The sequence below is a fragment of the Desmodus rotundus genome, chromosome 2 (genome assembly GCF_022682495.2).
Source record: "Desmodus rotundus isolate HL8 chromosome 2, HLdesRot8A.1, whole genome shotgun sequence".
Taxonomy (NCBI): domain Eukaryota; kingdom Metazoa; phylum Chordata; class Mammalia; order Chiroptera; family Phyllostomidae; genus Desmodus; species Desmodus rotundus.
In genome coordinates, this window is record NC_071388.1 from 98,498,733 (window position 1) to 98,511,619 (window position 12,887).

The 12,887-nt window shown below is 40.0% G+C and overlaps 1 protein-coding gene across 4 annotated transcripts in view; it reads left to right on the top strand.

Moving 5' to 3' along the window:
• The window catches only part of STXBP5L (syntaxin binding protein 5L), a 352,782-nt gene that overhangs the window by 232,260 nt on the left and 107,635 nt on the right, over positions 1-12,887 (top strand). For all 4 annotated transcript variants that reach the window (XM_045185997.3, XM_045185998.3, XM_045185999.3 and 1 more), the window contains one exon: positions 12,109-12,260. In XM_045185997.3, the coding sequence (XP_045041932.2) occupies positions 12,109-12,260 (152 nt within the window). The remainder of the gene's footprint in view (positions 1-12,108; positions 12,261-12,887) is intronic.

Here is a 12,887-nt window from a genome sequence, read left to right on the forward strand (position 1 = left end):
TCTAGGTTTTCAAATTTCTTGGCATACAGTTCTTCGTAGTAATTTCTTACAATCCTTTGTAATTCTGTGGTATCAGTTGTAATCTCTCCTCTTTCATTTTTAATTGTCTTTCTTTGGATCCTCTCTCTTTTCTTCTTGATAAGCCAACTTAAAGGCTTGTCGATTTTGTTTATCTTTTCAAAGAACCAGCTCCTGGATTCATTGATCCTTAGAATTGTGCTTTTAGTCTCTATGTCATTTAACTCTGCTCTGATCTTGGTTATTTCCTTCCTTCTGCTTGCTCTGGGCTGTCTTTGTTGTTGTTCCTTGAGTTCTTGTAGGTGTAGGGTTAGGTTGTTTGTTTGAACTGTTTCTATCTTTTTAAGGTAGGCCTGTATTGCTACGAACTTCCCTCTCAGGACTGCCTTTGCTGTGTCCCATAGGTTTTGGGTTGTTGTGAGTTCGTTTTCATTTGTTTCCAGGAAGTTTTTGATTTCTTCCCTAATCTCGTTCTTGACCCATTCATTGTTTAATAGCATGCTATTCAGTCTCCATGATTTTGAGTGTTTTGGGTTTTTTCCTTTGGGGTTGGTTTCTGGTTTCAGTCCCTTGTGGTCAGAGAAAATGCTTGATATGATTTCAATTTTCTTGAATTTGTTGAGGCTTGCTTTGTGTCCTATCATGTCGTCTATCTTGGAAAAAGTTCCATGGACACTTGAAAAGAATGTGTATTTTGCTTCTTTGGGATGAAAAGCTCTCTATATATCAGTTAAGTCCATTTCCTCTAGGGTATTGTTAAGTGACACAATATCCTTGTTGATATTTTGTTTGGAAGACCTGTCCATTTTTGATAGTGGGGTGTTAAAATCCCCTACTATAATTGTGTTGCTGTCAATATCTTTCTTGAAGTCCTCCAAGATTTTCTTTATGTATTTGGATGCTCCTATGTTGGGTGCATATATATTTACAATGTTTATGTCTTCTTGGTGGATTCTTCCTTTGAGTATTATGAAGTGACCTTCTGGGTCTCTCTTTATGGCCCTTCTTTGGAAGTCTATTTTGTCTGATATGAGTATTGCTACCCCTGCTTTGTTTTTTCCTGTCCGTTTGCTTGGAAAATTTGTTTCCAGCCCTTCACTTTCAGTCTGTGTAAGTCTTTTGTCCTGAGATGGGTCTCTTGTAGGCAGCATATGTGTGGGTCATGTTTTCTTATCCATTCAGCTATTCTATGTCTTTTGATTAGAGCATTTAATCCGTTTACATTTAAGGTTATTATCGATAGGTAGTTACTCATTGCCATTTTTTCCTACCTGTGTTCCTCTGTCTTTCTCTTTTCCTTCCTTTCCTTAAAGCAGTCCCTTTAGCATCTCTTGCAGAGCTGGTTTGGTGGAGCTGTATCCTTTTAGACTTCTTTTGTCTGGGAAACTCTTTATTTGGTCTTCTATCTTGATTGAGAGCCTTGCTGGGTAAAGTAATCTTGGTTGCAGGCCTCTGGTTCTCAGTACTTGGAATATTTTTTGCCATTCTCTTCTGGCTTGGAGCGTTTCCATTGAGAAGTCAGTTGCTAACCTTATTGGGGCTCCCTTGCATGTTACTTCCTTTTTCTCCCTTGCTGCCTTTAAGATCCTATCTTTGTCTTGGAAATTTGCCATTTTAATTATGATTTGTCTTGCAGTGGGTTTCTTAGGGTTCCTCTTGCTTGGGACTCTCTGTGTTTCCTGGATTTTGGTGACTTTTTCTCTCCTCAGATTAGGGAAATTTTCCATCATTACTTTTTCAAACAGGTTTTCTATCCCTTGCTCTTCTTCTTCTCCTTCTGGTATTCCTATTATACGGATATTGTTACGTTTCATGTTGTCCTGCATTTCCCTTATTGCCTCTTCATTCTTTCTGAGCCTCTTTTCCTTTTCTTGCTCTTTCTGGGTGTTTTTTTCTACTTTGTCCTCCAGCTTGCTGATCCGATCCTCTGCTTCATCAAGTCTGCATTTCATTCCTTCTACTGTGTTCTTCAATTCAGAAATTGTATTCTTCATTTCCTCTTGGCCATTGTTGATAGTTTCTATTTCTTTTTTCATGTTGATATAGTTTGCAGTGAGTTCACTGTAGTTTCCTTGTAGTTTCTGGTAGTTCTCTTTGAGCTCAGAGAGCTCAGTGAGCTTCCTGATGACCATTGCTTTGAACTCAGTATCTGATAGTTGACTTGCCTCTTTTTCAGCTAGCATTCTTTCTGAAGCTTCCTCCTTTCCTTTCATTTGGGGATTGTTTCTTTGTCTTCCCATTGTTTGTGAGACTCTTCTTGTTGGCCTCTGCTTCTTAAATTGATCTATTCTGACTCCCTGGGTTTATGGTATGAACTTCTATGGTAGAATGCCCATGGGATTCAGTGGTGCTGTCTCCTTAATCTCCTGTGCTCACTGGTCTTGAGCTGACGTTTATGGGTGTAACACAGTCTTACTCTGGTCTTTTCAGCACTCCAGGTTTTATTGTCTCACCTGTGGGAAAAAGAGGGATGGGGTGAGGAAAAAAAAACATGGAAGGAGGGAAAAGGGGAATAGAAAAGGAAAGGAAGGAAGGGAGTAGGAATAAAGAAAGATCAGAGGCAAGATAAGAAGGAATTTTTTAACAAAAATTAAAACAACAGAATAAATAAGAGAAGGCAGGAAGAAGGAATAAAAAAGGTAAAGCATGGAAGGAAGAAGGAATAAAAAAAGAAAGAAGTACAGAAAGGAAGAAGGAATTCAGTGGGAAAGAAGAAAAAAAAAAAGAAGGTCTTCTGCTGGCTTTAACTGGTCAGGTTAGTTCTGGTGGTCGTCCTGTCTGTGGAACAGGAGGGTGTGGTTGGAAGGAATTGTTTCACTTTTCTCCCTTCCTGAGCCACACTCTTCGCTGTTGTTCAGCCTTCAGTCTAGTTCCTCCGGGTCCTTCTGCTCCCCACTAGGACTTTAGTTCACCAGCTGTGCTGTCCTTGATTTGCACCAATTAGGGGCAACTCACATTCCACCTTCTTGCTCTTTGCTGTCTTAGATGCTAGGGGCTCTCGGTGCTGCTTTGGGGTAGTTCAGCCTCCTACTGGGTCGAGTTTTTCCGAGGAATGCAGTCTCTCCTAACCCTGCAGCTCCCCTCTGCTGGGCGTTCTGCCTTCCTCCTAGAGAGCCAGTAGGCCCTGCAGAGTTCTGTGGGCAGGGGCTACGTAGGAGTTTTTTTAGAACCAGTGCTTTTGGCTGTGGTCGCCTGCACGCAGCCTGGCCGTAGATCAGGTTGTGTGGCCAATGTCTGCTTTGGACTTTGGTTGGTTGCCAATCCCCTGCTTTGGGTCTGTGCGCTGGGGCATCCAGCCACTGATCCGGTTGCGAGCTCACCCAGGAGCTTTTTGTCTGTGCTCTCAGGCGGCTGGGCGCTTATCAGGGCACCCGCCCACCGGGGTTTCAGGTGTGGGCCCCAGGCCACTGACTGGGGTACGCACCCACTGGGGCACTTTGGGTCTGGCGCCCAGGCAGCTGGGCCGCTTATCAGGGCTCGGGCTCACCCGGGGTTTCAGGTGTGGGCCCCTAATCCACTAATTTGAGTGCACGCCAGCCGGGCTTCAGGTGAGCGCCGGGGCTGCTTATCCCATTCACAGTCCAGGGCTGAGGGGGGAGGGGCGCCAGAGGCCAAGGCTGCTGCGGAGAGTTCTCTAACTAGCTACTACGTGCCTCTATTTTCTTTTCCTTTTTGAGAAATTCTTCCTATTCAAGCCCCCCTGGTCCAAACAAGTACCTGGCTGCTCACACAGCCCAGCCTGGCCCTCTCCCAAGAATCCTGCAGCAGACCCTGCGCCTGGGTCGCGACTTCCGTCGCCCTCGTCCCGCGCTTGTCCCGGGGATCTTATTGTCCTTAAGCACTCTTCTTACCGTCTGATCTTTCGATGTCCTCTATCTTTGGTCTCCGATCTTCATATATGCTGGAATACTGTTGGCTGTTCGCTCTGCTCCTTAGATCAGCTAGGTATTTCACTGGCATTGAGGGGAAGTGGACTCTGCTCCCACCTATCTCCCCGCCATCTTCCAAGTCCATACTTTTAGTTTTTGCCCATTGAGTATGAGTTCGGCAGTAGGTTTCTTGTATATGGCCCTTATTATGTTTTGGTATGCTCCCTCTATTTGCACTGATGATTTTTATCATAAATGGGTGCTGGATTTTGTCAAATGTTTTTTCTGCTCCTGTGTTTTTTATCTTCCATTTTGTTTATGTGGTATATCAATTTATTAATTTGTGAATACTGTACCAATCTTGCAACCCTGGATAACTCCCACTTGATCATGGTGTATGATTTTTTTATATATTACTGGATCCTGTTTGATAATAATTTTTTTTGAGAATCTTAGCATCTATGTTTGTCAGGGATATTGACCTGTAATTTTCTTTCTTTGTTGTGTCTTTACCTGGTTTTGGAATTAGGATAATACCAGCCTCATAAAAATAGTTTGGAAGTCTTCCCTCTTCTTGAATATTTTGGAATAATTTGAGAAGGATAGGGTTAGTTCTTCTTTGAATGATTGATAAAATTCACTGTGAAGCCTTCTGAGCCATCCAGTCCATGACTTTTGTTTGCTGAGAGTTTTTTGATTATCATTTCAATCTCACTAGTTGTTATAGGTCTATTTAGGTTTTCTGCTTCTCCTGATTCAGTTGTGGAAGATTGTGTGTTCTTAGAAATCTATCCATTTTGCCCAGGTTCTCCAATTTCTTGCCATATAGTTTATAGTATTTTATGACAGTCCTTTGTAATTACAGCCTTGCACTGCTTCTTGTTAGTACAATATTTCTGTGGTATCAGTTGTTACTTCTGCTCCTTCATTTCTCATTTATTTGCATCCTCTCTCTTTTTTTCCTGATGAGTGTGGTTAAAAGTTCATCAATTTTGTTTATCTTTTCAAAGTACCAGCTCCTGGTTTCATAATCTTTTGAATTGTTTTTTAGTCTCTATTATAAGAGGTAAAAAGGAAGAGAACTAATTTGAGTAATCAATAGAAAGAGGACAATGGGAAAATGGGGCAAAGAAAGAGAAAGAATAACAAAAATAAGAAAAGAACGGGAAAATGGAGTAAGCAAAGATAAGAGTAAAATAAGAGATATAAAAGAAACATAGAGCAACAAAAATAGAAAGAGAAAAATAATAATGTCTATAAAAAAGAAAAAATAACAAAAATAATGAAAAAGAACAAAGTGGAATTTGTCTCAGCAGAGTTTAGTGCCTGCCTGCTGGGTTCTCCCTTTGGATATAGCTCTGATGTCTGAAGCTGGTATAAGCCAATGTCAGGTGCTATCCACGTCTAGCCCTCAACAGCCTATATGAAGCTACAAGCAACCCACAATTTGTAGCTGTTTCCTCTGGGATTGGCTGCACACAGGTTAGGCCATACTGTGCTGCAAAGCTGGCTTTTATCAGCATTGGGTTCAGGAGTGGGTCAATAAATGTCCCAAGGCACCACATGCTTCACCCCTGCCTGCCAGCCTGCTGTGAGTCTTAGACTAGTTGATGACCAGACTCCTTCTGAGAGGTCTTCTGGTGGATTCGGGGGAGGGGGTTGGATCTCCGATGAGAGGTGCATTTCAGACTTCAGTGAAGATGGTGGGTGTATTCCTGAGCCTCTTGTCTGAGTCTGTCCCAGATTATTGCCTTGAGCTTGGCTGGGTAGAGCCCCTAGTAGGCTGGTGGGTGGGGCCTCCAGAGCCCAGAGTTTTGGTCTGCAGGAAACCAGGAGGGTGTTTCTATGTCTCTACTGTGAGGGGTACCTGCCAGTCTGGTTCCTGGGTAAGTGTATGGAATATCTATGCGCTAAAGCCAGTCTCTGACAACCCATGCATCTGCATATGTTGCTCTCTCCTCAGCAGGGGTAAAATGCAGGATGGGAGAAAAAAAAGAAGAAAACAAAACAAAACAAGACAACACAACACAAAACAAACAGACAAAGAGAAAGAGATGCAGGCTGGGCAAAGCAGTATCCCACAGGGTAGGGTAATTGTTTTTTTCCCTGAGGGCGCCTTTCTCTTCTCAGGAAAGATGGCTGCTATGGCATTGAGGTATATCCTGGCACAGAAACCCCTACAGCCTTTCCCTCACGTCTCTCCCCAACGCCTCCCACTCCAGACTCTCCCCACGTTGCTCATGTCCACATTGCCCTCCCTTCACTGGAGCCCAAAGTAAGTGGCTGCAAATTCAAAACCTGTGCCTTGGTCCCTTTAAGAAAAAAATATACTGGCTTTGTCTCCAGCAGGCTCTGTCTCCCCAGCAGAAACAAACCCTGTGGCCTTTCACCACTGGATACTGCATGGGCAGCTGATCCCAGCACTGTTGCTGCATGCTTGGGAGCCTAGTATGAGATTCAGGTTTCTCTCTTTTCAGGGGGAAGCTCTAACAGCTGTGTCATAAGCTTACCCCCTTTCACATACCAATTTCTCATTGGTCTCTAGTTGGTTTCTGGCTTTTCTTTGATAGAAGTCTCTTTTTCACATAGCCTTTGGTTATTTATTTTGGGTGTCTGTCCCCCTCTTTAGTTTTATTTCCTGTTTGGTTCTGGGAGGATGTGCGAGAAAGATCCTCCTACTCTGCAACATCTTGCGACCATCTTCCTAAATGCCATTTTTTAGGAGTATCATTTTCTACCCTTTCATTTTGAATCTATGTTTGTCTCTTAGCTGAAGTGGTGACTTAAAGGCAACATGTAAGTGGTTTTTGTCTTTTATTTTTTTAATAAAGCTGGTTTGAACCTTAATTTTTTCCCTGTTTTATTTTTTTAAATATATTTATTGATTATGCCATTACAGTTGTCCCATTTCCCCACCTTTATTCCCCTCCACCCTGCACACACACCCCCCACCTGCATTCCCCCCCTTTAGCTCATGTCCATGGGTCATACATATAAGTTCTTTGGCTACTACATTTCCTATACTATTCTTAACCTCCCCCTGTCTATTTTCTACCTACCATTTATGCTACTTATTCTCTGTACCTTTCTCCCCTCTCTCCCCCTCCCACTCCCCTGCTGATAACGCTCCATGTCATCTCCATTTCTATGGTTCTGTTCCTGTTCTAGTTGTTTGCTTAGTTTGCTTTTGTTTTTGTTTTAGGTGTGGTTGTTAATAACTGAGTTTGCTGTCATTTTACTGTTCCTCATTTTTATCTTCTTTTTCTTAGATAAATCCCTTCAACATTTCATAGAATAAGGGCTTGGTGATGATGAACTCCTTTAACTTGACCTTATCTGAGAAGCACTTCATCTGCCCTTCCATTCTAAATGATAGCTTTGCTGGATAGAGTAATCTTGGATGTAGGTCCTTGCCTTTCATGACTTGGAATACTTCTTTCCAGCCCCTTCTTGCCTGTAAGGTCTCTTTGGAGAAATCAGCTGACAGTCTTATGGGAACTCCTTTGTAGGTAACTGTGTCCTTTTCTCTTGCTGCTTCTAAGATTCTCTCCTTATCTTTAATCTTAGGTAATGTAATGATGATGTGCCTTGGTGTGTTCCTCCTTGGGTCCAGCTTCTTTGGGACTCTCTGGGCTTCCTGGACTTCCTGGAAGTCTATTTCCTTTGCCAGATTAGGGAAGTTCTCCTTCATTATTTGTTCAAATAAGTTTTCAATTTGTTGCTGTTCCTCTTCTCCTTCTGGAACCCCTATGATTTGGATGTTGGAATGTTTCAAGATGTCCTGGAGGTTCCTAAGCCTCTCCTCATGTTTTTGAATTCTTGTTTCTTCATTCTTTTCTGGGTGAATGTTTCTTCCTTCTGGTCCACACCGTTGATTTGAGTTCCAGTTTCCTTTCCCATCACTATTAGTTCCCTGTACCTTTTCCTTTGTTTCTCTTAGCATAGCCTTCAGTTTTTCATCTAATTTGTGACCAAATTCAACCAATTCTGTGAGCTTCCTGATTACCAGTGTTTTAAACTGTGCATCTGATAGGTTGGCTATCTCTTCATTGCTTAGTTGTATTTTTTCTGGAGCTTTGATTGTTCTTTCATTTGGGACATTTTTTTTTGTCTTGGCACACCTGTTACATAAAGGAGCAGAGCCTTAGGTGTTCACGGGTGGGGGGGAGTAACACTGGTAGCTGTGCTGTGACACTGTATGTGGGGGAGGGGCTGAGAGGGAGCAATGGCACTTGCTCCATTCTCTACTGGTTTTCAGTCACTCCCTCCATTACCCACAATCAAACTGGGCCCCTCTGGTGCTGATTCCCAACTGGGTGGGCTTGTGCCCTCTCTAGGCCCCTGTGTGTCTCTCTGACGAACTCTCCTGTGAGGCTGGGAGTTTCTCCTGCTGCTGCCTCAACCCCCACGGGTGTTTTCAATCAGAGGTTTGAGGCTTTATTTCCCTGCACTGAGCCCCGGGTTGTGAGGTCTGTCTTGCTCCGTAGTTGTTCCTCCCAGTTTATCTGCATTCGAACGAGGGACCACCTGTTCCACAATCCACAGCTGGGTCTGCCACCTGTGGCCTTGCCATGAGTCCTCTCCAGCCAGTTGCCGGTCTCTGCCCCTCCTACAGGTCTGGATGAATGTTTCTTCGTTAAGTCCTTGATTGTCAGACTTATATACAGTTCGATTTTCTGTCAGTTCTGGTTGTTTTTTGTTTTTAAATTGTTGTTGTCCTTCTTTTAGTTGTGTGAGGAGGCACAGTGTTTCTACCTATGCCTCCATCTTTGGTTTTTGTCTTTTAATCCATCCCACTACTCTCTGCCTTTTTATTGGTGAGTTCAGTTCATGAGGACTTAATACAGCTATTTTATCTTGTGTGTGTGTGTTTGTGGTTGCTCTGTATCTCCATTGTTTTCCTTTCTCTATGTTTTGTCTGCTATTTTAGTTTGGTGGTAGTCTATGATTTTTATTCTCTGTTTTTTTAATATATATGTGCCTTTGTTCTAGATTTTTGTTTTACAATTACCATTAGGTCTACATAATGGATAGTTTTATACATACAATAGTCCCTCTTCATCTGAGTGCACCTTAACTCCAGTCACCTGTGCAAGTTCATTGCTTTTTTTTTTTTTCCTCTACTCCTTTTTATGTTTTTCTTGTCACAAATTATCTCTTTTTATGCTGTTTATTCTTTTCTGAATTGCAGAAGATACAGTCTTTTAAAAATGCTTTTTCTCCCTTTAATCTTTATGTTATACCTGTTTAACACTCTATTCTGAAATAGTTGCAATTTCCTGATTCTGTCTGTCTGTTATCATATAGTTTTATATTCTTTTGCCATTATATTCAGTTTTATTTTTTTTTTGTTTTTTGTTTGTTTCAGGTAAAATAGCTTCTTTCAACATTTCTTGTAATGAAGGTCTTGTGGTGGTAAATTCTCTCAGCTTTTGTCTGGAAAAGGCTTTATTTCTCCTTCGTATCTAAAGGATAACTTTGCCAGATATATTATTTTTGGATGTTGATTTCTTTCTTTAAATGCTTACATATTTGATTTCATGTTTCTCTAGCTTGTAAGGTTTCTGCTGAAAAATTCAATGATAATCCACTGGGCTTTTCTTTATAAGTTACAGTCCCCTCTGCCCCACACCCCTAGATGCCTTGAGAATATTTTTGTCACTAACTTTTGACAGTTTTTATATAATGTATCTTAGAGAAGATCTCTTTGCATTCAGGTAACTAAGTGTTCTATGAGCTTCTTGGATTCAAAGTTCCAACTCTTTTCAATGGTTTGGGAAGTTCTCATCAATTATTTGTTTGAATAGGCTTTCTGTTTTCCTCTCCTTGTGGTATATCCATTATATTGCTTTCCAATGGAGAAAGTGTAAATTGCTCTTTCCAATTATATTGCTCTTTCCAATGGAGTCAATGCTGTACTATCTGAGGTGTCCCAGCTGCCATGATGGTGAGGAAAGAGTTGGGCAGGGAGGGGTGGATTCACATGATGCAGCTTAGTTTCTTCCACTGCAACTAGCTGGAATGATGTTTCTGTCCCTCCAGTCCTTTCCAGGCTGTTGAGAGAGGGCTGCAACTCAATACCTCCACTGCTACTGTATCACCTGCAGCTGGGTGGGTGGCAGGAATGTGGTGGCATTTGTGCATATGCGTTATTTTTTGGGGGGTAATGGGAGCTGCCAGACTGAGGCTGCCAGACCTTTTAACTGTATATCCTCCCCTATCAGTAGGCTCAGCCACAATGTGTGCTAGCCACTCAGGCCAAAATGCTGCCTCTGTTCCTCTCTGGGCTGCTAATAAGGGCTTCACCCTGAGTGAGGGCTTCACCCTGACCCTTCACTGGTACTGCATCAGGTGGGGCCATAGTGAGTCCAGGACTGTGTCTGTGGCCTTTGTCTCCATCCTTTCCCTGCTTACTTCAACAGACCTACATTTAGATGCCTCAATATGCAGATCTCTCAAATTGTGTATTGTTGAGCATGGAATCATTTGTTGAATTATAGTTATCCAACTTGTAACTTCAAAGGGAGAAACCAAGAAGTTTTCTCACTCTGCCATAATGCTGACATCACTCCAGTATTTTTATTTTTAATTCATAGATAAAAATAATTATTTTGGCCCTGGATGGATGGCTCAGTTGGTCAGAGGGCCGTCTCATACACCAAAAGGTAGTGGGTTTGATTCCTGGTCAGAGGACGTATAGGAGGCAACTAATTGATGTTTCTCTCTTGCTCTCCCTTCCTCTCTCTCTAAAATCAATAAACATATCCTTGGATAAGGATTAAAAAATAATAATTATTATTATTTTGGTTGGGATCATACATTCTAATTGCCTTTTTTTCCCCTGTCAGTATTACTACATTTGGGAACTATATCATACCTGTAAGCAGAAGTAATTAACTACATTTTAACATAAAAGTATAAACATATTGACTTGCTATAATATGTAATATATATAACATTGCATTTAGTTAATATTGAGATCAATTCTGTGCGGAAAATTTTCAAAGTACATTAACAAATTGCTGATTTGATGTTTGTAAAGGTCCTATGAACTAGATAAATCTAGTATTATAATTCTCATTATAAAGAAACTTAAACAAGCCTAGCAAGATTCATTAATTTTTCTCAAAGTCAAACAGCTATGAAATAATTGATATGGGGTACTTTGTCTTTTATAACAATACTTTTTCCAGTTTCCAAAATCCGTCTTACTGGGAGATGTAAAACTCTGTGTGAAATAGCAAAACATCTACTCAATAGTATCCTAGAACTTTTAATTTGTTGTAAGGAAGGTAGTGTAATGGAGTGGAAAGAACTAGATCCAGAATAAGCAGATGATTTGCCAACCAGATTTAATCTAAGAAATAAAGCAACGTGGAACTTATATAAAATAAGCAAAACAGCATTCATACAACTAGTGTATATGTAACATAGGAAGCAAAAAACACAGATTTACAATTGTTCAGCTGGAAGTCATGCTGTAAATTCAGAGAAAATGGAGTTATTGTATGCCTAATGGTTGAAGTGATCAAAATGACTGCATAAGAGAACAGTTTTAATTTCTCAGGAGATTTAGTTATACAATTAGTCAATGGTCTTTGTCTTTTAATAAATGGGACAAAATAAAGAGCAAAGAAGTAAGAACATTTTAATCTTTTGTAAATGAAAGTTATATCTTTATAACTATGACAGTGTCAAAACTTTAGAGATACAAATTTTTATATAATATTTTCTGTTAAAATATCCTTGGTTTAAAAAGATAACTAATTTGGAGCCTAATAATTATAATTTTATTTCAAAAATGCACCTAATTACATATCTAAGCAACTGTAGCTTTTAAAAGTGTGACATTTCTTGACCTGTTTCCCATTGCATGGCAAAAAGATGCTACATGATTCTTCTGCAAAAATATAAGACAAAGTTAAAGAGCAGAATGGCACTACTTACATGATAAAATGGAAGTACAGGTCATTCCTGTCTTTTGTAGTGGTCATAATCATATTGGGATCAATTATATTTTTATGTGAAAAATTATACTATGGCTATTATATAAGGTCAACCAATCCTGTGTAAAGGCACAATATCCTTTGATTTGCTCCAGTTACTGCCTGACAGCCCCAACCCTATAGCATTACTTTCCAGTAATCTTATTTTTAATTGAAAGGCAAAAATAATAATGGTTGGTGTGATACATTCTAGCTGCATTTTTTTTTTCTCTTAGAGTTGCATTTGGGAACTGCAATGGGTTGGCTGTGGTGGATTTTATACAGAAGACAGTACTGTTAAGCATGGGGACCATTGACCTATATAGATCAAGTGACCTATACCAACGACAACCACGGTCTCCTCGAAAAAACAAGCAGTTCATTGCAGGTAGGAGATAAAAGAAGATGATTATAAACTTGATTAGTTCATCTGCTTTCTTACCTTTAGATTTCTTCTTTCTTCTATGATGCTATTAAAGTGCATGGCAATATTAAGTGAATATAATTTACAATACCATGTAAGTAAAAACAGACAGAAACATAGTAAGAATCTTGGAAAGAGTAAATGATGTGTTTAAACTTCAAGTTGATGTTAAAATTAGGAAGCATATCAAGTTTATTAGGTTGAAGTCCTAGGAAATAATAGAAAATAAGCTATTAAATATAAAAATGTTATGAAAATCTGGCTCTCTAGTTGAAAATGCTGCTTTCAATGGTTGTGTTAAAGAGGATACTTTTCTTCTGGTATATCTGGCCCCTTTAAAAATATAATTGTTAAAAGTTGTAAGTTAAAAGTAGTCATTCATTTAGGTGAAAGTTAAACATAATTATTACTTCTTTTAATTTTTTAAATTACCTCCATATTTTAGCTGTTGTCTTGCCTTGTTGGGTGATGACTTTCTAGGAGTATTTTAACAAATGCATTATTAATTAAGATTTAAAATGTTACAAAAGATAACATTTTTCTTGACAGGATCAATAAGTTGATTAATTTAACTATAAAAAGAATAAAAAA